Source organism: Calonectris borealis, chromosome 10 (genome assembly GCF_964195595.1).
Source record: "Calonectris borealis chromosome 10, bCalBor7.hap1.2, whole genome shotgun sequence".
Classification (NCBI taxonomy): Eukaryota; Metazoa; Chordata; class Aves; order Procellariiformes; family Procellariidae; genus Calonectris; species Calonectris borealis.
In genome coordinates this window covers 11,077,578-11,103,827 of record NC_134321.1, presented here as the reverse complement: position 1 = coordinate 11,103,827, position 26,250 = coordinate 11,077,578, and the positions used below count along the sequence as shown (strand labels likewise).

The 26,250-nt window shown below is 45.4% G+C and overlaps 1 protein-coding gene across 1 annotated transcript; it reads right to left on the bottom strand.

Moving 5' to 3' along the window:
* Positions 1-1,072: 1,072 nt before the first annotated feature.
* Positions 1,073-23,911, bottom strand: IHO1 (interactor of HORMAD1 1). The gene is made up of 8 exons (XM_075158786.1): positions 23,856-23,911; positions 16,390-16,549; positions 14,853-15,010; positions 12,950-12,998; positions 12,187-12,274; positions 4,726-4,829; positions 3,516-3,950; positions 1,073-3,482 (listed from the first exon to the last, which is right to left on the bottom strand). Exons 1-8 carry the CDS (start codon positions 23,909-23,911, stop codon positions 2,628-2,630), a joined length of 1,905 nt encoding a protein of 634 aa, XP_075014887.1. The 3' UTR covers positions 1,073-2,627.
* Positions 23,912-26,250: the final 2,339 nt, after the last annotated feature.

Here is a 26,250-nt window from a genome sequence, read left to right as displayed (position 1 = left end):
TCACCGGCTTTTGGCCACTGTCCTCCTCCTTCTTCCTGGCTCTCCTCGGAGGAAGCAGGACAAAACCCCAGTTTAGGAGAAAACTGCCCACAAACAGCCTGGAGTCCAGCTTTGCATTTTCATGACCACTGCGTGTGTTTTACGGTGCTGCCCCGTGGCCTCTGCAGTCCCCCTTGGCTGTGCTGGCAGGGGGAGCACCCCTGGCATCTTTCCTGGGGACCTTCAGTGAAGGGTGGGACACGACCCAACAAACACAGGTGTTGGCAGGCCCATGGTGGCAAAGGCCAGGAGAAACCGCACGCGCAGGGCCCTGCGCGCCTGGCGGCATGGCTGGCTCCGGCAGGGAGCCAGAGACGGAGAGCTGGGCGGCCACGTGCGCTGGGAGTACGGGCTGGGAGACAGGACCCGCTCTGCTGGGGTGCAAGCGCAGTGCCACGGGAAGGCCACTGCGTCCCACAGGAGTGCGGTGCCTCCCAGCTGGGGATGCCAGCCCCGGGTCCGGGGCAGAGCCGGCAGCACACACACACTCTTCCATTTTTGTCCGGCAAGGCTGGGAGAGGAGTCGCCATTGTCACGGCCACGTTGGGACAAATACCCTCGCTAGCAGCGAAAACCCCAGAGGAGACCCTGAGTGGGAACAGGCATGGGGCCGGGCCGTGGGGGCCAGGGTGGCACCCTGGGGCTTCACCCCGCTCGCCGGGGGAGGTGGCTGGTGCGGGGGGAAGCACCGCTGGCTGCTGTTGCTGTTGCTGTTACACCTCCTTTCTCCAGGGATTTTGTTTGCAACCCCCCTGTGTGCCATCGTGTGCATGCGGTGGGGGGCTGCGGGGGTCCCCAGGGCAGCCCTGCATTGCACCCCATGGCACGGGCCCTCCGTCCTCGGGGAGCCGGGGCCTGCCCTGGCTCGGCTCAGGGGCTTGCAGCAGACACCTCCAGAGGTCCCTCCAAGCTCAGCCATGCGCTGCCGAGCTCTCTGCGGCGCAGCGGGGGTGAGCATCCAGGCTGGGGGCTGCGCAGGGGCCTGCGCCTGTCCCCGCCGACCCCGGAACGCCGGGGGTGGCGAGCCCCGAGGAGCAGGTTTTGCCCAGCAAAGGCCGTGCTGGGGATGCTGGGGCGGCGGGTACAGGACGGCAATGTGGAATGAACGGCCGCTGCTGCCGGCAGCTGTCACCCAGCCCCTCCGCTGACCTGGGGGGGTCCCAAAGCCCTGGGGGCTCCCCACAGCTGCCCCCCCCCACCTTTTCCTTGCTCGTTAACGTCACCGAACCAATGTTAAACTGGAAGGGTGGAGGTTTCCTTCTTTAAACATCAGAGAGGAGCTGAAAAAACAAATCCTCCCAGTTCCATGATCCAGGGGAGTTAAAGAGCTGGAGAGCAGCCGCCTGCTCACCCGCTGAAACAGGATCTTGCCTCTCCCGAAAAACCAATACAAAGACACTGGACTTTTGTGAAGACACAATGAGTTTATTAAAGCCAGGAAAAAGGGATCCCAGTCTTCCCCCTTGGGAGGACAAAGCTGGACCGGTTGGATTCGTGGCAATCAACCTGCTTCGTCAACACCGAAATGCTTCTTTTGCTAGTAACATCTCTGCTCAAAAATCAAATGTGATACAAATATTTGAAGCAGTGGAAGCTGATGGTCACAGCTGGGTACCCCGGAATGAGTTGCTCTGCGGAAACTGGGGCTGCCCGACGATCTCGCTGCTGTATGCGCCAGATTAGGTGTGTGGGCTGGTCCTTTCTGACTTGAAAAGTTTGGAACGACTCCTCACTAGAGAGGTGCAGGTTTCTAAAGGACAAGAACTATCCATCAGTGACTTCATCTGCTGAATTTGAACGTCACATCTTTTGCTTCTGTTTGAGACCCACTGCCCTTGAAAAGTGTATGTTGGAGAATTGCTTGATTAGCTAAGAGACAAATAAAGTAGAGATGAAATAATTTCCTGAATTTTCTGAAGCCAAGAAATTTCAGCCTAAAAGGAGAAGAAATGCAACAGTCGATGAACCTGAGATGTTAGGATTTGGTCTTCCTCAGTGAAACTTGTCCCTGTCCAAAGCTCACAGACAACTCCTGGGACAAATCTGAACTTTATCGAAATCAACCAGAACAACACTACTACTGCCTAGGGAGCTAAAAAGCTGAACTTTTAGAGATACAAATGAACATAGAGACTGCAAGTAAGAAACAAAGTAAAGCCTCTGGCCACAGAGATATTATTACATCTATCTAGTTGAAAAGTTTCGCGTATTTGAATTAGATTTAGCTCAATGCTAAATCTAATTGAGCTGCGCGTCTGTGCTCTGCCAGCGCTCCCCTGCCTGGTGAACATCTCGGCAGACTCCGCAGGTACTTCTCTGCTGCGTAAATACGACAGTAATTGGAGCCCATGGCATCCCTGCTGGCAGCGGGGAGGTAAGGTAATACCGATCCCATCAGCTTTCCAAGCTGCGGGAGGGCTTCCCCTCAAATCCCACATAGTCCCTTACAATATATCCAAGTGGGCAATAACACTTTCAAGCATCCAGGCACGAGCCTTGTCTCTAAGCAGGTAGCACACCGAGAGGAATAAACTGCGACTGAGATGGCCAAGCCTGTGCTGAGGACTCCGAACAAGAAACGAAACTCATTAATCGGAATAATCGCTATCAAAAACTAAAGAGCAACAGGCTGTATTCTGCTGAGCCAGCGTATTGACAGGACGTGGTTTCTTGGAGCCTGGAGGGCTTCGGAGAGTGAAGCAGCTCATCTGTTTTCCACCTGTTGTGCTGCACAGGGAAAATATATTCTCCTGGGGAGAGGAATCCCAGAGATTCCTTTTTACACTGGAAATATTTGCTCTTTTTTTAATTTCCAAACTTCTCTTTCTTTTGTCTGCCAGTTGTTGCAGGCTTTTATTGGAGCATGGCACTGGTGGGAAATTCTTTGTAAGCCTCGGCTGAGCGCTGCTAAGGATCTGCTGATTGGGAGCTGCAGAAACCAGGTTAGAGTTTCCTAAATTAAGAGCAACCGTGTATCCGGGAAAGCAATTTTTTCTGGAGCTTTCCAACTCAATAATGCCATTGGCCTTCCTTTGCTTCGGCCCACTGTCAGCACATCGAGGGAGCTCACCTTTTCTCATAGCAGGGCACATTTTCTTCCTCCCCATTGCTTTATTCCAGGGGATCCTTCCTGGCCTCTGTTTTTCTTTGTTCCCTACAGCTGCATTCTCCACCTCACGGTCTGTGGACGGGTGATTGTCTCTTCGCCCAGGCATATCTTTTCTTACAGAAAGGTGGCAAGCTTGAGGCTGCCTCTGTTGTGACGGTGTCACGGGTTCAAATCGTCTGGTGCCTCTCCTGACCACCTTCCTCAGTGGAGTTGGTAGAGGCACCTCCTGTGGTACAGGACAGTGTTTTTTCTGACTGCCCCCCAAAAAGTGACTGTTAGCGCAGCACATGCAAAGATGGTTAGCGCAGCTCTGTGTTTCCAAACCATATTTCGCCTCCTGCAAAGAGGTGTTTTCTCTGCCACACACCGCTGTAGCAATGGGGCTGGCTTTCCCTCCTGAAGATGTGTTTAGGTCACCCTGAGGGGTGCCATCCCCGGTGACCTGGTTCCTCAGAGGGGAGTCTTCGTGCTGCTCCCCCACTACCATGCAGGGGGGCTGAGGCCGACCCGAGGGGCTGCAAACCCCACTGCCTCGGCAGCACGGCCAGCGCGCGTTCTCCTCACCCAGAGCACAGTCCTGGCATGGGCGGGGGGAGGTCTGGGAAGAGTTATCTGTCATGTGAGGGGGGAGTCTGGCACTGGAAATGAATGTGTGCAGCTCAGCTAAGGCGTTAGGGAGGTTCCGGAAGCCTAGTTCTTCACACAGCTTCAGGTGCTGATCACTCAGCTGAGCTGGCAGCGACTCCAGACCCTCCTTCAGCAGCTGGACACTGGATTTCACATCCAAAATCTCCACATCTTTCTGGAGAGACAGTGAGCAGAGCAGAAGCAGTAAGCAACACATTAAAAGGTGCAATAATAGTATTCAAACAAGAAACTTCTAGGTACTGTGTGTCAGTTAGACCCCTTAATTTGGGTATTGACCCAAAGATCAGCGATTTGTGTTCTCAAACTGTCCCACAAAAGTGAGAGGTTTGGGGTTGGGGCATACCCCTAACCCACTGTGTGCCTGCTCTCCCAGGGGCGCTGCCTTTTCACGCGCTGGTGTGACACATCCTGGCCGAACGCAATTCTCGCAGCAGAGTGGAGAAACCAGACCTGTCCAGGAGGTCTCTGACAGTTCATTCTTTTGTCTCTGACACCCACTTGCTCTCTTTTGACCTCTTTTTTCCTCTCCCTGGGAAACCATCCAGCTGAAGGGACAAGGCACTGCACTTCTGTGAGGTGCTCTCCCCTCGCAGGCACGCACGGCACCATCTCCTCCAGCGAAGGCATGTGCCAGCGTGAGGAAGCGGTGCTCCATCGTGGCCTGCCACGACAGGGCACTGTTGGGCTCCCCTCTCACTGACCAGGGTTTCATCAGAGCTTACAGCACTGTTACCAGCGCTTGGGTAAGCATCAGTCAGTATCTGGCCTAGAATTAGCATTTTAATATGTCTTTCCCCCTTCATTGTAACAGGAGCAGTCTACTTTATAATCCACCATTCGAAGGCAATTTAATATTCAGTTAATATTTTGAAAAAGCGGGAGAAATTCAGAATGAGGATTCAGAATAAAAGATTAATTTCTGCACTTACGGCTGCAAGTCTCCTCTCCATCTCCAGCAGCGCCTGCTCCATTTGGCTTTTATCTGTCAGAGCTTTCAGCACCGAGTCACAGTGACTTTGAAGAGCATCTTGCACTAAACAGGGAAATCAATAAAAAACACATTTGGTCTTTCATTTGTAAATGTGAATAAAGTACTATCAATACTATTGCTACTCCCTTCATGGCTTGGCATGAAATACTTCGCTGTGCTGTGCAACTATAGTGATTCGCCCGCTGAGATCTCCCCGAGCCCCAAGCAATGAACAATAGGGTAGATGTTTAATGCAAAGCACTTGAAATTTATAAGATGCTGAGCATAGGCCAAACCTCATTTACTGTGCTCTATTAATACGGCAGCTGGAGATGAAAGGCTATGTGAAGCTGAAGAACTTGGTTGGCTCAGTGCAAGGAAGGCTGAGACTTAGTTTTCTGCCACAACAGGCATGGCCAGGGGAGGGGTACCCCAATATATCTGACCCACCCCAGTGTAACTGACCCTCTTCTGTAACCAGCTGATGGTAAACAGGAGCTTGAACGTGTGATGATAACATATTGCTGATAACAGGAAGGAGATGCAAGAGGTTCATGGCTAAGTGGTGCAAACAGAGACTACATGACAGAAACGTACAGGAGGCTGGTAACCGAAGGAAAGCTGCCTGAAGGGATAGGAAGCAGCGTGCAAAGAATTGGGATTTCCAGTTGCTGGACACAGATGAGATGGGGCCAGAAAACATCTAAACCAGGCAGCTGTGCCCAGCGCTTGGGCAGCTGCAGCTGGAACGCGGGACAGCAGTGGGGGCCCCGGCAGTGTTCTGTAGGGACACAGACCCCTGGAAGGGTTTTAAATTGAAGCAAGATGCTCTTGGCTTCAGCCAGTCTTGTTGAAATGCTGATAAAAAATAGGAATTTTTGTTCTATGATTGGACAATAATGTAACTCCCCCATGCAGCTGCAATTATTCTTATAGGAACCACTGCTGTGCCTAATACACTACAACATAGGAACACAGTTTACAGCATATGTGGACATGAAAAATCCTTAGCAATCTTACAGAAGTCTTCCTTTAAAATCTTAAATTAGGACGGAGAGAAAGAGCTGTTCGCTAAACAAGTCTGGTCTTTCCTGTGAACAGCGCAGGAAGGTGTGTACAGATGGTGTGGCTGGAGTGGAGCATTGGCCAGCGGGTACAAAACAGGATGCAAAGCACTCCTGCTAAAATAAAGCATTGCCAAGCCAACGGGCCGGGATAACTGAAACTCTGGAGTCCTGGACTAGCACTGCCTGTCCGAGAAAAATCAGAATAAAGCCTACACTCCAACAAGTAGGTACAAGAGCTCTGCAATTAATTAATCCTCTCTTGCTACAGATCCAAGACATTTGATTGACTTTGGTGTCGATGGAGCTGGGAACCCGGCTGAAGCTATTCCTGCACGCTGAGTATTTATCTGAGCTCTTCAGTGCAGCACCTCTCGCCCCAGAGGTGTGCTCAGAGCCCTCGGCATCTCTCCTCCTCCTGCCCAGCTGTTTTCATGAGCTTGCAGGGACTTAATTATCTCAGTGAAACTTGCTGTCAAACTCTAGAAGGAATTGGTCAAAGAGTTAAAAACTATTAGGGAGAGGCAGGCAGAAAGCGATTGTACAGGCTTTGTTTCTGTAAAAAACAGGGACATTTTAAAAAGATACATTTTGGAAGGAAGAGAGGAAAGAGATATGAGCAATTATGGGCTTAGTCTTTTGTTCTCATATTGTGCAAGGTTTTAGAATAGACCTTAAGGGAAAGTGTCCTCAAAGACATGGAGGGAAATGGAATAAAATGGAACAAGATTTTATAAAAGGCGTATTGTGCCTGACTAATGTAATACACTAGGATAAGATAGGTGACTTCTTAGACAAAGGCAACGCAGTGGCCTTTCTGTAGATTCAAACAAAGCTTTTCAGTGGAAGTTGTCATGTAATATGAAATATTACATGAAAAATATGAAAAAAGCTGAGAAAAATTAAGTGGATAAGCCTCAATTAAAGGGAAAACATCAGCTCTTGAGAGGGTTGGCATGAAGGGACAAGGCGGCTCTGGAAGGTGCTCCTCAAGACCTGCTTAAAATCTGCCGTAGTCACCTGGGTGCAAAAGCCAGTGGGCATTCGGGTAATTAGCAGGTGACACAAAGATGCAAATGCCAGCACCAGGGGCTACAGGTGAGATAGGGCAGTGTGGCATGCGGTGGTGCGCAGTCTCTGGCTTACGGGAACCGCTGTGCACTCCGGGGTGGCTGGAAGCCCGTGCGCAGTCCTAGTCGCCTACGTGCAAGGAAAAAAAGAGATTGAACTGGGACACGTGCAGAGAAAAGCAGCAAGACAATTAAGTGCTTAGGTGATAATCTCCTCTTATGAAAGGAGATTGAAAGCGTTTGGCTTATTCAGCCATGCAAACCAGAGGTGTCTGGTGGCACGGGGCTGTGGCGAGGCTGCCGCTCGAGGGATGGGGTGCTGCCGAGAGCTGCCTCCCAGCAGCAGGGAACCCCTGTGCCAGGCTGCATTTTTATCCTTATTTGCCTTCCTCTGAAGGAGCGATGCTTGGCCACAGTGCACGCTGCTGTCATCTGGGAGAAGGAACTCTGCAGTTGTCTCGTCCATGTGTCTTCTTCACACGCATAGCGTTAAACCACCTCCCGGATCTAGGCTCGGGGGGAATTTCTCCATTTTTTCAGGATGCCCATCACCACAGGGCTTTGCCTTGTTCTCCGTAGGAGATTTCTGAGGATTATCTGCACGTATCTCAACTAATAAGCTCTCTGCTGTTGCAGGCAATTTGGTTGTCCCTGCTCCCTCACTGCCGTTTTTAAGCTTTTAGTCTTTTGCTCTGACAGATTTAGACTTTTTTACAAATCACCGGGGGAAAGCTGTGGCTTGCAGAATGGGTTTGTAATGGTGGACTGAATGTTTGAGTGGGCCTTTTAGAGTTTGCATCTCACTGGTTAGACCTAAGGGCTACCTGCAATCTGAGAGCAGGTTTTGGGGACCCTGCCAGCTCCTTCCTGGCCTGCAAGCCTATAAAGAGGAGGAAAGCAACAGTGACTGAAGGAGGAAACTCCTTTCACATCACTTCATCACCTTCCATCTCTACATAGTGAGGATATAGGAAGGCCAGCATCAGCAAGCTTACCTCGGCTTGCTGCTCTTCCCCATATGCTTAATTTTAGTTCAGAATTATTTTTAAAACTTTCTGATTTCCCTAGTCTGTCTGTTCTTCTACAACATGGTATCCTCAGTCTAAAAATAGCACTGCATCCACTGGGCTTGTGATCTGCACATACGTTTGACTCAGCACAGCGTGCTGCAGGCAAGCAACCAACAGCCAGTCTTTTGAATGCGTTTCATTTGTACGTGTAGGAGTATTCTGCAGAAAAAAACCCTCAGTACAGAGGAGGGGCACTCTCTGGCTTCCATACCAGAGGAGTGTTCAGACTTGTCAAACACTATTAAACGAAATAAAAACGAGCGTTAATTTAGACTTAAAAAATAGGCATTGAGATGGCCAAACTAGATCAGATCAAGGACCCTGTTAGTCAAGTCTCTTGTCTTTGAAAATGATCAAGAACGGCTGCTTCAGAGAAAGTTTTCTTCAAATAAACCCCGCAGCAGATAGTTATAGAGGGAAAATCTTTACTCGGTTAATGGGTGGCTTATGCACAGACTTGTGCCTTTCTTAAGGTATTTACAAAACATTTTTTTACAACCTGGAACATCGCTGTGTTTTGATTCGCTGTGCCATTGTCTTCAGATGCTACTGGTTTACATTAATAACGTATGGAATGTGAAATCTGGCATGAGATAAAAGGCTGTAGGACCTCGGGGTAGGGCTGCCACCCTGTGCTGCAAAGGGCTTCCCTGCAAATCAGCCTGCACTCGGGTGCAGCTGCGCTCCCAACAGCTGAAAACTACAGTGTGAGCAGCCGAGGGAGGGAGCGTCAGCCTCCCAGCCTAGGAATATTAAACAGCAACTGCGTCTGATGCCTATCTATCGTCGTCCATGCAACTCGTCCTGAGATTGGCACTGACAGCACAGAGGCTTTAAATAACAGTTTGGAGGGAGGTTGCGCCCAGGTTCAGTAGGGGAAATAGAAGGTGGTATAAACCTGGTGAGACACGAGCAGGGAATACAGCTATGATGCTCAGCAGAGCACAGCGTTTTCCCCCTGGGCAGCAACCAAGCTGTGCCAGCGGGTGAGACATTTGGGCTGTCACGGCTGCATCCTGCTCGGACATACCCCGAGAATTCAGCTGGCAGGTTTGTGCCTGCTTAGCCTGGCACAGCACAGCACCCTTCCACAGCACGGCAGAAGACGTCTGCATCGGGGGACTGTGGGATGAGCTGCCCCCGATCTCAGCCTGCTCTGCGGCAGATAGTACCCGAAGCCCTGAAGTGTGATGTTGAAGGGTTTCACTATTCACCGCAACAACCACACATCCTCTTGCCATCCGTGCTGAAATGTTCTAGAGCCTGCTTAAGGCCCTCATCTTAACAACTTTCATTGCCAGTCACTGCATAGCTAGTTAGCAGCTGCATGAGAAAGGCGTTTCTTTTATCAGTTTTAAACCTTTTGACTTTTCAATCTCTTCAAACACAGAACGTAAGAGTACTGCCTGGGTGTCCCAGTCCAAACCATACTGTTCACAGCAAACAATCTCACATCACACCATTATAAACACAGTGAATTCCCCTAGAAACCTTGCCAGCAACTACTGGGCCTGGGGAGTCTTAAAGCAAGTCATGTTTGAAAACTGCCCACGAAGCACTGGATTTTGTCAGAGAATTGCATCAGCTCGTACCTCTGTAAGGGACACATTGCACGTTATTTTGTCACCCTTGCTGGCAGGAGGGTCAGAGGATTGCCTGTGGTATGCTGGCTGCGAATATGCTTCTCATTTGCAATGAAGTCAAGGTGGTGTGGAGGATATGGCTGTTATGAGTTGTCACAGCTGGAACTACCAGATACCAGAAAAGCAAAGCAGTTCAGAGAGGGCTGAGCTGTGAAAATCAGGATTTGTATAAAAAACCAGAAAGTTTTGATAGAAGTGTGGCTATATAAATGAAAATGAGAAAAATATAAAAAGAAATGAGTTGCAGGAGCTGGAACCAGAAGGAAAGAGCAAATGATGAGCAGGAAGTCAACTAGAAAAACTCTATAAGGTGGAAGAACTGAGGACATAGGGTCTGCTTGCCTCTTTACATCTCTGTGCACAGCACACCGAGATGTGAGCAAGGAACAGAGCAGCTGTGCCTCTGTAGAAGCTGCTCAGGCACATGTTGTCTCGTCTCCAGTGCCAGACACAGCTCTACCCACTGTGTGCAAGCACATATGGACAAACACTCAAAAGAGAACATTTTTTAATCTTACTGCATAGAGCATGCCAGCCCAACAGCATTTGGAAATGCTTTGGAAATATATTTTGGAAAATATTTTCTGTTTTGTTCTTGCCCAGTGGCTACACAGACTGTGCCAAATGTGCTTGCTACCTACTGCTATAAATGAAGCCTGTGATACTCCTTATATGCTTTTAATTTTTAAATCAAGACAGACTTGATTTCAAGTTCCACCTTTCTTTGCTTTTCAGAGCTGTTTGAACGTCCTGGTGTACTACTTCTCCCTTTGAAGAGAGCCTCTTCATCTTCTGCATTCCTCTCCTACATGTGAAATCCTTCACTGCCAATGTTTTAACATGTTTCTACCATGTCACCCACATCCCAATGTACTGTATCATCAGCCACTGGCATTTAGTGCTTTATCAGCTCTGAATTTAGCTCTTTATCACCCGAGTTTAGGAATTTTATACCAGTTTTTCAAGGAAATTGCCTCAGTTGGGATCTTTTCAAGGTACTAGTGCAGGTATTTATTTAGTGGGAACTTAATTATCCATCACTGTGATACCAGTCAAATGGCAGTGTTTTATCAGCAATTAACCAGTGACAGATGAACCTCCCAAAAATATAAAAAGAACAACATTGTGGAGCGTGCAATGATTTTCATTATATATTCAACATTCTGCAGCATGATACATTACAGAAAGTGCCAATTTTTCTTTTCAATTGCTTTGAAAACCTAGCAGCAGGCACCTCTGGGAGGTTTCTCATTTCATTCAAGGCACATTTATTTAAAATGGGTATGGAGAAGAAACAGGACAGCTGAGCAAATAGTATGGAATGAAGAGGGAGAATCGTGAACAATAGATTTGATTTTCAGTGCCATGACAACAATTTCTGTGCAAGAGGTATATGAAATTAGGCAAAGTCCTGCTGCAGAGTGGACAAGTTGAGGCACTGAAGTAATTAGGAGATGGGCAAATGCGTAATAGGAAGCTTCTTGTGCTGACCAAAGCAGACAGATTCTTGCTTACATTAAGGTCCCACCAAGAGCACTTGCCAAGCACAGCAAGGGAATGTTTTCTTAGTATAACAAGGTTGGTATTTCAAACGTACAGGCTATCACGGCCTCTTGCAGAATGCACCAGACTCCACTCTTTTTGCCTGAGAGGGCTGTGTTGACTTAAAGGGTATCTATCAAAGCTGCACTTCATGGAAGCCTCATTTTACCACACACAGTAAATATTATAGTCCTTTTGTGAAGGTCTGCTACCTTGAACTCACAAGGTATAACTCACTTCACATTTCTTGCATGTATTGAAGCTGGCCTCTTGTTCTTGCACAGAGCAGGGCAAGCTCAGAGCAGAGTCCTGACAGGGTGTTGATAAAAAATAATGCCAGCATTAAAAATTAATGCACTCTCAAAGGCTCAGATCTAAGCCAAATTAGAAACAATTTTTCTGAAGCACTTTCTCTTAGTAAAGACTGCTGTGACTAGCCACTTCAGAGATGGAGCTGTTCAAAAGTATTTTACATTATTGGCTTTTTTGGCAGGTCACTTTGTTATCATGGCAATAGTGTGCTTCACTATCTGCTTCTTACTTAAGAAATGAGCAGCACTAGTTTTCTTCATATCTAAAATATAATCACTTCAAGCATAGAGGAGAGAGGGAAGACCTCAAACTAATACATGAAAATCTGAGAAAGCCCTAAAAACTGAAACTGGATACTCACTATATAAATATCTAAGTTATTTTTACTGTGTATTCCATTAGTCCTCCAGATAGTCTAAAAATGATCATACTCCAGGCAGAACACAAAAACATAGAGGTGCATTTATCTGTGTGTGCATGGCATCTAACCAGTCAACACCTAAGTACAAGAGAGCAGAGAAAAGGAGAATATAACAGAGTAAGAATGGAAAAACAGACAAGTCCATGCCATGGATGAGTCTTATTTGCTCTTCTCCCCCATGAAGAGCAGCTGTGAGTGGCATGACTTGCCTAGTTCACCCCGGCTTGGAAACAACACGCTGACATTCAGCAGTTTGACTGTGCCCTCTGCTGTTAACAGAAATACAGAAAGGACTTACGTGTCTTGGAAATGGTTTCTAGATGAACCAAAATGGATTTGTTTCTTGAATCGAACATTTCTCCAAACTTGTCCAAGCATGCTTGCAGCTGCAAAAACAAAGGTAAATGAGAAAATTAATACATTGCCCTTTCTTTGTTTGCAAAAACACAGCCCCACATGCCACAGAACAACGACTGCAACTCGTGGAATGGAACAGCCTGAAAACGGATATTTATCTGTCGCTTGAAACAATTTGTCTAGCTGTTGGTTGCAACCCCAAAGGAGATCTGGAATGGCTCAAAAGGCTCATGAAATGTTGCAGATATCTTAACAGATTTCAAAATAGACATACTAATCTGTAAAAAAAGCATTAATAATAACATTAATCAAATTAATTATAAAAGTGTTGGGGGACAGATCTTCACCTTCAGCCAGTAAGACCACATTGACTTATTCCCGAGAGTAGATTACTTTCTTCAGGCAGAAGGAAAAAAGAATTGACATTTGCAGACAGCCATTACAGCCTGTTCTTGCTCCCAATACCCAGAGAAATTCCACTGCTGACTCTGAGGCAAGGCCCTAAAGACCTTGACCCTAAGGACAGGCCACAAAGACAATGGTACATGCAAAAAACCTGAAAATTGTTGGTTTTGTTGGTATTTGAGTGCTCAAGACAAAAAGTGTAATAATTCAAATATCAGCACTGTAAATGAGAGAAGGTGAATGTTCTGTAGCATTTCTAACTCTTCATTATTCTGCACTCTGAATTTGAATTAACTTACCCCTTGAAGCCTCTCTTTGATACTGGAAATAAAGGTGCTTAAAACCTCACTAAAATGAAAAAAGAAACAAGTATAAACCAGACATGTAAGTTACTGAAATAGACAGAAATTGAGAAGATCACAGTAAACATGAGACATGAAACACTGCGAGGCATAGTGTAGTGCCTAATGTAAGTACAGAAACATGCTTACTTCAGGGGGTGTAACCCTTTGAAGTCACTTTACTTGTTTTAGGAACGCATGGATTCTGCTGTGTAGAATAAGAAAAAAAATACACATGCACATATATATCATATACATGATATTTTTTTTTTTTAAACTAACTAACTCTCCCATTTTTGGCCTAGCATTTGTGCCTCTCTCCAAAGTTTTAGTTGGCTTTTACACAACTGTCCATTAGCTGCTGGGGTGTTACCACCGCACTGTCTGCTCCGGAAGGACCCAGCCTTGGCGGAGGTGATGTGCCAGTTGCTGGGATATGTGGGTGTTGTATTTGGACTAACATAACTGTGGGAAAAATATGGGAAAAGCTTCAGCATCAACAAAGCCCAAGCCAGGAAGAACAAATACTGCAAATCCTTTTCTCCTGAGATTACGCCTGTGGTTTCTGTTATCCATCCTTTTAAGTTGAGCGAGCCTATCAGGAACCAGGCTGTATTCATGATTAACCTATCAAACCAAAATGCGAGGATGGTTGCTAAGCAAAGTGATAACCTATTTCCTCTCTGAAGATTTGGGTCATTTTAAATCAATCATTTAGTGATTCAAATTGCAACAACCAAAAAGGTGGAGGCCAGGTAGAGTCTAGTTATGAGAATTAGGCGGGGCTTCTGAAATCTTTCTAGCCTTATGGAAAGGAAGATATTAATTTTATTAGTCAAATTTGTGGGGGATACAAATTGATAAATTATATGTTATCTTTGTAAAGATAATAAAGCTATTTCTATAAACAGGCTTCTGATCTGGGAGTGAGTCTGGAGTGTAGGAAGGAGCATAATTTATTTAAAGAAGAAATAAAGGGTAATTAAGAGTTCTGCCTAAACATTTAAAACTATTTGTTCATTTCTCATAATTCACTTACAAAAATCCTCCTCTTCTCTAAGAGGCACTAGAGAATCAAATTTTGCCTTATCAGAAGCATAGTGCCCATTGCAAAAGAGAAAGAGATACACAGCCTTTTAACAAAAATGCATTTCACTTTGGATGTTATGTTACAAAATGTACAGCGCTAAGAATTATTTATAGGTGCACTGAGGAGTTTGCCATCTTTCATTTTTGAGCTTGAAATGGTTAGCTTGTTCCTTAAAGTCCCTTAGGACCTACACATACCTTTAATTCTTAACATCTGACAAAGAGTAGCTGCAAATTACATTAGCAAATTACCCTTGTCTGTTACCAAAAGCACAAGATATGAAAACGTTGTATACAAGTAAAATTCTAGAGATAAGTGCAGATTTATAAAGGTGTAATCATTGCACCTTCCACTGCACACAAGTATGCTTGGCAATCTCCTCATCTGGCCTAAATGTGAAGGCCGTCCTCAGAGTCCCTTTGATCAGTCCCAACACAGTCTACAAAATTTTGAGAAATAAGGGCTTTCGCAGAGAATCAATACAGAAAAAACCCTGCTGATTAAATAAAGGAGGACAAAGGTGAAGTCAGGTTACAGTTTTGTTGTTCCTTGTGGCTTATGGCTGAGTGTGTTATATAAATGGCATTGCAAATAAACCCTATTCTCTTATCCTGTGACTTTTTCCAATCAGAGATTATCTAAAACCTGAAAACATACTTTTCTTGGCGAAATATGCAGCCTTGTTATGTATGATTTTTAAGAGCTGAAGAAGGAGCTGCAGGGAGCGATAACCACCAGCACAGAAAGAATTTCCAATGGATGTCTACATACCGATCATATTTGTCCTTTATTTTGTTCTTATTCACTTCAAAATTTTCCAAGACATTTTTCACTCTTCCTGCACCAAAATTAAGCGAACCTTTTTCTTTTGTATCTTCATCAAATAACTGTGGTTTTGACTGGTATTTGGTAAAAATACTGGGCTCGCTCTGTTGCACAAAAGAAAGAAAAACGTTGAAGTATAAAAATAATCAGAACATTAATTAGCAAAAAACATTTGTGTACCAAGTACTTTGCCGACAGAGATCACAGTGATTGGACATGACAGATTAGATTGGATGAGGAGATTAAGAATTTAATGAGATTATGGCTCACTTAGTGTGCCTAGTTAGATTGACTCCTTGTGGAACTGAGACTCAGCCTGAATTCCTCCAGACTCAGGCTTTTCTCTCATCTTGAGGATTTTCAGTTGGTTGCGATCATCAGGTGTGCAAATTTTTTTCCTGTATGCTCAACACAGAGACTATAAATTAATTCCAGTATTCTTGGAATTATGGAAAAGCTAAAGACACCAGTGGGAGCTCCCCATACACCAATCTAAAGAAAATCCTATTGAAGTTCCTGGTGGATGACATCATTTTGCTGCCGACTAGCAACATCACCAGACTGTAGCTGAGTTTTTCACATGCTTCAATATATGTTTCAGAACAAGAAATTTATATTAATATGAAAGCTGTAAAGACCTCCTTCATTCTACAAACTTTCCAGACACTGTGTGACCAAAAGGGTCCTTTTCCTTAAAACATAAGAAAATGCAAATTCTATTAAATTGTCATCTTTCTTCGTGAAGAGTTAATTTCCTTTTTTGTGTCTGATGAAAAGCTACTGCAATTAATGGGCAAGATCTCCAGCAAAATGCGGAGGACAGCAGATAGAATCTGGAACTGAAGGACAGCCTAGGGCCACTGAGCTGGCACCACTGCTCTTTCCTAATCTTTGCTCTCGGGTGTCTTTATTTGGATCTGGTGCTCTCTGTCAGCGGTGCAGGAACTATTTTAGTGAGGCTGGTAACATCAGAAACCATGTGCTGTAGGAGAAAGATTTTGAGCGTAGAAGCTCTTAAGCCAAAATCATTCAAACATCTGCCATAACAACAATACAGCAAGGTAATTTTAGTCAATGAAAGTAAATACTGAATACCTCGGTCATTTCTTCATTAGAAAGCTAATGAAGAGAAGCACAGTATTGTTCAAAGAAGGAATAGATGGAATATTCTGTCTTAGCTAGGTGGTCTAAAGACACTAGCTTGAGAATAATTTCATATTATTTTAGTAATTAAAAAATGTGATTAAAGAAAATAATACCTATCTCAATAATAATTGTTAGTAATCTGTTATAAATGCTAGGTTTTCAGCCAACCAGGCTGCTATTTTGTCTAGTCACAGCAAATATTTATATGTATCAAGAAGATGACTTGATTTCAGCAGTTATTAACATTTGCAAATGTTACCACCTGATTTCAGTATTTTCCATTAACTTTGAATGGTGGCTGTGTGCCTGCACAGGGCTGAACGAGAGCGAGACTCACGTCCTGGGAGTTGTGCTGTCCCAGCTGCGTGCCCAGCTCCAGCGGTGCCGCTGCCGACTGCACGTTCTCCGGGCAGAACTGGGAGCCGAAGAGCAGCTGAGAATCACTCAAACTCGAGTAGTCGCTAGGAGCGCTGCTCCGGATGGAAAACTTATTAGGCCTGAAATAGGGCAGAGTGGGTTGTGAATGAGTCTCGAGCAATTAAAAAGCCAAACAGAATTCCCTACATGACCTGCTGGAACCGTTTAAGCGTGGCCCCCCCCAATATGTTCATTTCACTCTCCACTCGGAGGGCACCGTCCCTATAACTGGATAATGTTTAACAGTGGCTGTTTTTGCTACACAAAGCCAACTGGCTTATCTTAAATTGCTGCATGCATACCGACACAGTGCAGTAGCTCTGCATTCACCTTGCAGGGGTGAAGGTGTTTCTCCAGCATGTTCTGCAGATAGAAGACCAAAACCAGGACTGGCCAGCTAGCTCAGTTCATCCTACTTGCCTTGTTGGTTGGTCCTGGTTTAAGGGACACCTGGGGTTTGCGCCTAGCAAGTGCCAGGTCTCTCCTTTTTCACTACTGTGGATCATAATTTCAGATGCTGCTCGGCTTATTTGGAAAGCAGTTCCAACAGAGTAAAGCTTTCTGACTGATAGTTGGCATTTCTTGGGCATTTACTCTCCAGATGCCTTAAGTCTGACATGCTGGAACAACAAATAAATACGTAGCATATGGCTGGACAAATTGATCTGAATTATTAGAAATATTTCAAACATAATAACACGCTACTCAAAAGTTCTCTTCTTTCCCCTGAGCATCGTCCAAATAAACCTTTTCCAGCCAGCCTTGACTTTGTGCTATGTTGCTCTGTTTCTACTCCTCTTTAGAGCCATGGCTTCTACTGCTTTATGGACTAGGATTGTGGCACGGTACCAGCTTCCCTCAGACAAGGGTTTCTCCACACAGCTGCACCGCTTCTCATTGTGTCGGAGGCTGGCTTCAATTTTTTGCTAGCAAAGACACAGACTTTTTTCATTTTTCACATGATCACTATCCCATTGCTCCATGTCCACAAGGTCTGATGGAGTGCTTAGGCTAGGTCCAAACATAAGAAAAGCTGAGCCAGGTTTATACTCTCAGTTCTTGGTGGTTTTTGAGCTACCAAAATGGAGACATGTGTTGCTGCCTTTGGAACTGGGAATTACAGATCAAAATTAATGAAAGAGACTCTTGCGCAGCGTTTTCCTTCCATATCAAATCATACAAGTAAAGGAGAAGGAACAGGAGGCTAATTCATGTATATAACAAAAGATGATCACCCCAACATTTATTAGTAGTGACGTATTCAGTTAATCCCCAGTTTTGGAAAGAGCCCAAACATCATACACACAACAGGGAAGGGATTTAGTAGCAGTACTTGAACTGCTCAGTCTCCCTCTTCATTATATAGTGGTGTCAGTGACAATCATATTAATACTTTTGGCTTTAAGCTCATCTAGTACACTGAGCCGCAGGCAAAAATAGATGAGGTATGGGTTTCTGCATTCTCAAAAAGCCTGAAAAATCTGTCTGAATTCAAAACTTCTCCCTTCATCTGTCTGTGGCCCCCAAATCTACTAAGAAAGAAATCTGAATACAACTTTCAGTATCACAGCTTCTTGTTTCCATCTCAGCTAAGCTTTGTTAAAAAATATTAAATTTTCTTAATCTATAGCCAGCATGTCAGGCAGAGATGCGCTCACACGGAGTGCCAAGACTGCACACAGACAGGACCCCTGCTTGCAATGTGAGTATCACATCTCCTGAACCAGTTTTCTAAATCCTCCTGTCTTCTAGCCAAAAAAGCCTCCTCTTAGTTTAAGGAAGGGTTTTTATAATCCATAAGTGCTTTACCATCCTCTCAAACCCCCTTTGAAAGTGTCTGGTACAACTGGTGAATATCATATCCCACAACCTGCTCATTTTCTCAGTCGCTTCACATTACTTAATGCCTGAAGTACAAGATTCCTATAACAAATTATTTTATGACTGGTATTTTGAGGAGTATTGAGCTGAGAGGACTTTATGAGCCAAATGACTTTCCAGGCTCACTCTGCACTGACACTACGACCAAAGGCGGCTGTCAGCTGCTCTGGAACCTAATTTTTCTGCCTTAAGTCCACTGCGTGGTTGGTTTAGGAATGGTGGCACTTCTGCACATTACGAGGGGAGATGAAACAGATGTCTCTTTTGAGTACACTCATTCCCCCGAGCAATGGATTTCCTTCCCCCTCGCTTAACACTGCCAGCAATTAATTTACTAACAAGACCATCTGGGCAAGACATCAGCCTGGCCACGCTTGGCCCAGGCCTATCCCTGATGGCGAGAACAGACAACCACGGCTCTTCTAACCGCCTGACCGTTCCCCTTCAGGGTGCCTGAGCTGCTGGGATGCATGCTCCATCCTTAATATAAACCCTTCCTTAAAAACAGCAAGGAAGCATCCTGGATATTTAATCTGAGTGAGAAGTCCCTCCTAAGTGATGCAATAGTTTATCTCAGGAGAACTTTTAGCTTTCTGCTAACATGAGCCATTCCCCGCGTGGTTCATGCATTTGTGCCCATAATGTTCCTGCAGTATTTGCACCAGCATGTGCGTCCAAAGCAAAAACAGCTTTAGATATGTAAGACAAGTGCCATTGTAAGTTCTTGTCAGCTCAAAAAATGCTAAATCATCCTCTGCTGACTGACGGAATGGTTTCTTTCTCCCACCTAACTTTATGCAAGGTATTGCAATATTGGCACCTCCAATCCTTTCTGTAATACGAGTGTGAGCTAAAAAATTTGCAGCCCTCTGCATATCTGGGGAGTCAGCTAGTTCTTCGCAGACTCAGTTTCCCTGTTGTCAGTGGGAATTCCCCCTCCACAAGAGAAGTTAGGTCTTTTGGGAGCTTCTTCCGTTTTTCTAAGTTCTGATTTCCACTTCCAAATATTTTAGCATAACCATATACAAGCGTTCACTTTTCATTCAAAGGTTCTGCCTTGCCCCCAAGGCTGTCAGTTACAACACACCAAGAGAAACACAGCATGTGATAAATACCCTCTGCTTGTGTTTCCTAGATGTTTCTAGGGGCATTGACAAGCTAAAAATTCATAACTATAAATTGTCATAGGCCTTATCGGTCTGGTTCGAAATCGGGAATTTTTAGTCTGTTGTGTGGATCCATCCTTACGCAACAACACCAAGGTTTAAGAGTCAGCTGGAAAAGCGAACTGAGTCTTCTACAATTTGCAAAATAACATTTATCCGCGGTGCTGCTGTAAGTGTCTTTATTTGATTCTGTCATCCCCACTGAACCTGTGCCAACATCCCTCTTCTTCCCAAGCACTGTGGGTGAAGCTCACTTACACCTTCCTGACACATTTCTTCAAAGTGCAGTAAAGGCTCTTTCCCAAAGAAGAGATATTTTTCTCCTGGCAGTAATCTTGAGTAGGATCAGTGCCATAAAGTTCCTCTTCTCCTGATTCCCCTCCAGAAAATCTCCTAGCCCTTTCTGCTCCTCCTCATTTAGTGACCAGGGCCGCATCATGACAAATCCAGCTGAAATTCTGGGAGCTCCTGTTCACCTGCTCTTCCTCATGGCTTTAGTTTGTATCTATAGGAACTGTCTCTAGCTCTGCTATGCTGCTCTCGTCATCACTATCTGCTGCCTGCCAATGTGTTCAGCAAATGAGCAAGGATCAGCGCTGGCTTTGGGTGCAGAGGAACTTCAGCATCCAGGGGCCTGGAGGAGTTTAAATCAAGGAGCTTTAGCTGCTATTGCAGCCTCCAGCCATTTACCATCTCTTCGCTGGGAATGACCACAGCATAAAATTATTTTTCTGCTTCCTGTCCTCTGGAACGGCATGACCTGCAAATCATTTCCACCATATCTTAAAAGGAATTTCTGCAAACAGATTTTGGCATTGGCCCTAATGCATTAACCACAACGAAATCCCTCTTGGTTAGTCAGCTCAAACACTGCCTCCAGTTTCCAGATTTCAGGCTCAGAGTCCTTCTGGTCTTGTTTTAATTCCTCAAGGTAATTTTTACTTTCTATGAGGCACTCCATTATTCATTCGGCTGTGATTCAACACTGCCCAGATGTTCCTCACCTTGGAAACAGTGTTAGCCCTTTGTCCTGAGCCAGTTGCCGGTCGCAAGGGCTCGCAGGGCCTTTTCCTTAGGAGGAGATTGGGAAGGGGTGCTAAGAGATTTCTACAGAGCAGCCCTTTGTGTGAGCTGTTTACTCACACAAAACGTATCCCCGACCATATTAAGAATTAGACATCTGGAGGCAGGAGTTTTTGCCCCCCAAGTCTGAAGCCATCTTCCAGCCTGCACTTACAGCCCCGGTTTCTCATTCCTCCAAGGCTCAGGATTTTTACGGCTGCTCTCTCTGTCTTTGTCCTGGTGATCTGCTTCATTTTCTGCTTATTCTGGGACCTTAAGGTGACTTCAAAATATGTGGCCCAGCTATGTGGGATGGAATTTCATGGGATAATGGATTGAGTGAAGTTGTTAAATTTGGAAGTTTTTTCTGAACAGCAGAAATAAGCCATAGAGAGTAATGGCCCAAATAGGCATGCACTTATAGCATCCTTTTTGAATGTTTCTTGAATATTTTCATCATATATTGGCCTTACGTACTCTCTGGCAGGCTTTCTGCTTCTGATGTCTTTGAAATTAGGTATATTAGTAGCTATTACACCTTTAGCAAGTTACTGCTTTTCTCATGGTACAAGAAAATTCTCATAACTTCAATTTAAAATCATAATATATTGGTTTCTATTTTTCTATTTTTGATTGCCTTTCATTTCTTGAAGGATGCCTTCTCATTTTCAGTAGTCGTCTTTACCATGTCAGTCCGGTACTGGTCCTTGTTGCATCTCGCGTCTGATCTGAAAGCTGGTACGCATTTGTTCTGAGCTTCAACATGAGGTCTAAATGATCTCTATGCCTCAGGCAAGCATTTAACCCTTTTGGCCGTCCAGTTTGATTTCTTTTTAATAAGCTTCCTTATTACTACATCAGTGTCTTTTTTGAAATTAAACAGTAGTGGATTTTTTTGCTTCTATTGCTCCTGCAGAGATGTTGATTCCAGTTCACTACCGTCATTCGCAGGGTATTACAAGAGTAATACCCTGAACGTGGACCTTGTGCTCAGCTCAGGGCCAAGGCAAGACGCGTCTCTTCCCGCGGGAGCTCCCTGGCCGAGGCGGGTGTTTATGGTGTCTGAAAATGTACTTTCATCATCATGCCCCAGTGACGTTTATCCAGTCGATAGAAGGCTGACTGAAGCATCACTGCTTTTGCGGCTGCTGTTCTGCGATCTTTCTTCGCCTGCCCTTCTAGCTGGGCAGGTAGCAGCGCTGGTCTAATGCGGCAGTTTCCCTATTAGGTCTGGCATTTCAGTCCACAAAATTTGTGTAGTTTGTAAATACACTTAAATTGAGACTAAGTTTCCTCCACCGTATAGCTGTCATTCTATCCTCATGACCCCCTCCCACCTTCTTAAGTAATTGGCACCCTGATATTACAGTGTCCAATTAGGTAATCTGCCTACCCCTGCAATTCTAGGATCTCTATTTTGTCAATATTCATACACAAAACCAGGTAAACCAGGGACTTTGGTTCCCCCACCTGATTTCTCAAGCTGCTAGCGGTTACAGAGATGCACATGTGTGTCTGACAGATAGATAACGAATAAAACCCAGAGCAATCTGGGCTTCTGCAGAACCGCTGCCATGAGGGTATTGGGACGCTGGAGCTCTGCATTTCTTAGGGACCTGGTGGCAGCTGCTCTCAGAAGTAACACCCTGACTCAAACTTGCAAAGAACTCACAGTGTGATTCATACCCTGCCTAGATTATGTGCTGTTTTTATGTTTCATTTTTAAAGCTCCCTGAAAGACAGTATTCTGGGGATTATACTGCATACCCTGCTGTGGTGAGAAAGGTTTCTAGTAACAGAAGTGAGCCGGGGAAAAGTAATCAACACCTTTCCCCCTATTTCAAGTACACACACACATGCACACACTCCTATGAGTAACTTTTTTTCCATTTAGAAAAAGTTAATTCTCCTTCTGAGAACCTTCTCCCCCTTCTTAACTCCCCCAGAAACCCAGCTGCATTTTTCAGTAACATTTTATGCCCTGTTTGACCCTTTTCAACTCACTTGCAAAAAATGTGGAATGCTGAGGAGTGGGTGTTAAAATCTTGTCTGCATTTTCTTCCTGCATTAATAAATGAGTTAAAAGGGAAGACTTTGTAGCTGACAGGATACTTCGGAAGAGGAAGGAATTCAAATGATCCCTTTCCAAACAGGCACCTGTACTTCTTCCACTTATTTCCCTTCCTATTGCACAACTCCACAGAATGATTTATATGTATATAAAAAACCTATATATATTTTATATATATTCTCTAAATTTCCCCTGCTCAGTCTCTGACCAGAATGAAAGTCACAGATTTTCAAACTACTTAGAAGTAACTTCTTGAAAATAAAATTAAAAAAACCAAATCTGCAGGTACCAAGAAGACAATAGAATTATGCAATGCGTATTTATAAAGACAAAACCATGACAGATATAAACATGTTTTTCCCTGACCCCTGCATCTGTGCAAAATTCAATTAATTCATATATATATGACAAGCATTTTTATAATGGGCAAGGAAACTACTGTTATGTTTTCATTATCATCCATCACCGTGGTAACATCAGGCCAAAGAGACAGTATGACTAAAACTGTGAATTTGAACAACAGTTAGTTGTAAGTGGGTTATTTAACCAACAGAGGCTCAGAGGACTAAATTCATCAATTAGCTTCTCCAGAGTAAAACAAGGGATAAATCTTGCTCTGTTTTTTAGCTATGTGATGCAAAAGGTGATGCTCTGCTGTAAAAAATGCAGCCTGTCCTACGTATTTGCTCTCCAGATGTTTACATCCAAATAATATTTGCTGCTTCACTATGTATTGTAGATGTGGGGAGTTCTAGCTGCTCTTTGACTTCTGCTGGGAAAAAATTAAGCCACGCGTATAAATGCAGTATATGGAATAATTTTAGAGTTACATAATGTGTAACAACATTGCAAATCACGATTCATTTTATCTACCCTCTGCACAAGGCGCGAGGGAACATTTAACTTATCTAATTAGACAGAGACAGGCCACAGGACTTCCCTGAATAAACCAGAGAACGGCTTTCAGCCGATGCTGGTTTTTAAATTCCCAGCAATGGTGGATCTATTGCAGTGCCTGGCAGGCTGGGAGCAATGCAGGCACAAACAGGATCATGAAGTAGGCTAATTAACCATCATTAACCAGGCTGTAATTAACCATAGAGCAATTCTAGATGTATTTCACCCCATCACTATCAAACACCCAAAGTGTGTTTTATAGACAATTTTCTCATGATCTTTCCTCCCCACCCCACGGCCCAAGCTCACCCGGTGGCTGTCGGCGTGCTCAACATCTCCTTGATATTCCAGACGTTAAAATTCATTTTTTTTCTTCACAGCTGACACCCTTGCCGGGAGCTCCCGGCCCTCAGCATGGCCCCAGCGCTCATGGCCTCTCCTACCCCGCGGCGGCCATGCCGCCACACTCCCCTGCAGGGAGGAGGAAAATGGAGAGAGACGGATAAGCCCCGCTCAGGGGGAGCATCCCCCTGTGCCCCCTCGCTGCGGGGAGAGCCTGGGGGGGGCACGGCCCTGCAGGCCAAGGGCAGGCCCGCCGACATGGCCGCCCCCAGGCTGGGCCCAGTGGCCCCCCACGGGCCCGGGGTGCAGCCGCCCGCCGGGCCTGCCTGCCCCACGGGGCCTGGCGGGAGCCTGTGGGCCCGGCCTCACAGCCCGGGGCTGGGGGGTCTCTGGGGTCAGCCCAGGGCTGGGGGTCCCTGGGTCTCACCCTGGGGCTGGGGATCCCTGGGTCTCACCCCGAGGCCGCAGCCCCCAGGATCAGCCCCAGCTCTGGGCTCTCCCCAGGCCGCCCACAGCGGGCGCCCGGCCGGACCCTGCCCGCCCACCCCTCTGCCTGGGAGCAGACCCTCAGGCGCAGGGGGGCCATCATGGGGCAGGGGGAGGAGGAGGAGGAGGCTCGGAGCCCGGGCGCCCCGAGGGCTGGTCCCACGGGAGTGCGGCGGCCACGGCGCCCATTTCCTTCATGTCCAGAGGCTGTGTGGTTTCTCGTGTAAATACCTCTCACAGAAATGCAGAACGATTTAATTTCACCCATTAGAAGTATGACAAAAATAACCCGTCCTCTAAACACTCCCCAGAGAAAGATTCTCAAATATGGTTTTACTGGAATTTTTTCCTTGTGCTTCTGTATCCTCTGTCTTCAGGAATGGAAAATGGGCACGCTTACTTGCCTATTTTTTTCTCCTTTAATTCAAAACAATTTCAATACTGGTTAAAATGTTTGGTTGCTGGTTCTGAAGATACTCCGTAAGCACTAAACCACTGTAGAAATAAGGTTGATATGAATTCATGGATAGATTAGGGGAACTACTCGCATTCTCCTTTATGCTCTTTTGGCTTTAGTATTAACGGCAGCCTAGAGCTCAAAGGTGTCAAAATAATGGCTTTCTTGATGTATATATCTGGTTTCCTAATCAAATCCTGCAGAAATAAAGCTTTCACTTAAAAAAAAATAATTCTGGACTTTTACCCATAAAAAAATTCTTGGAGTGACTTTGCTGCCTTGTTTTTGCTTGTCACTACAGTGCTAGGGCTGGTATAAATAGCTGATTTATCATGGTGGCTTGTTAACTCTCAGCTGCATGATGAGCCTCTAACAGGTTGATTTTCTAGGACCGGAGCGGGGAATTGCAGCCTGGATCGTGTTCCTGCTTCAGGGATGGGATAATGGCCGGGCAGTCCAAGGCAGCCGTGGCTGGAAGGCAAACCTTCCTCCAGAGAGCCGTGCTGATAAGAACATTAACGTTTATTGCACTTGTTGAGTGAGTAAAAGCCTTGTTCTGCTCCTGAACTGCCTACAGCTCCGTTGTACAGCCCGGTGCATGGCGCTGCTGCCAAGAGCCTTGCTGTGCGTCCAGGTCCTATATGGCCCTGCATCATAAATGGTGATTTTCCATCATTTTATTGCTCGTAATTGGAAAGTTGGCCCAGAACTCCTTCAGGAGAGACTGTAGAGCCCTGTACCCATTCACAGCACTTCCACTGCCCTTAGGAAAGGATTTGCCAGTGCTTTGCACACCAGTGATAAGGCTCGGCACGTTCTTTTAGGTAATTATACAGAGCTATTCCTATTTCTGGCGTGGCTGGAGCTTTCTGGCTTGAGCGTCTGCCGAGTTTGTGGAATATGATAAATGAGATTTTTGTATTTCCATCTCTCCTGACAACGGAAAGATATTTCTATAAGGAAACACATTTTCTTAATTATAGGTCTGACAGCTACCTCCAGTTCCAGTCTCCCCCATCTATAACATGCTCCGGGGAGATTAGCCACGTTGCAAGGAGCTGGCTCGTAGCTCTCCTTATATCTGAAATAACAGACTGTGCTTCTAGCGTTAGGGAGTGTGGCCAGATACTTGTGGCCTTTCATTTAGTAAAGATTAGCAGAAGCTGCCAGGAGATAGACAGCAATATATTTGGTACGTCCCTCAACTTTTTTTTCTTCGTAGCGCATTTCATTAGAAACTCATGGGAGCTCTTCAGTTAATAATGTCTTCAAGGGCAGTCAGGACCATCATCCCTTTGCTTGAGGATCTCTCCATCCACCCCAAGATGTCCTTGGCCATCGTCCTGGCTGCTCTTCTCCCCTCATTCCGATGGGATCCTGGTCCTGGGCCCAAAAGCAGAGATAGAAAAGAATGAGAAA

Excerpts from the sequence above, each read along its gene's own strand:
- IHO1 (XM_075158786.1), bottom strand. The coding sequence starts at position 23,911 with ATGAATTTTAACGTCTGGAATATCAAGGAGATGTTGAGCACGCCGACA. Across the intron at positions 16,550-23,855 it reads AGCACGCCGACAGCCACCGG|GCCTAATAAGTTTTCCATCC; the intron begins GTGAGCTTGGGC and ends GCCCTATTTCAG. Across the intron at positions 3,951-4,725 it reads TGGAGAGGAGACTTGCAGCC|AAAGATGTGGAGATTTTGGA; the intron begins GTAAGTGCAGAA and ends CTGTCTCTCCAG.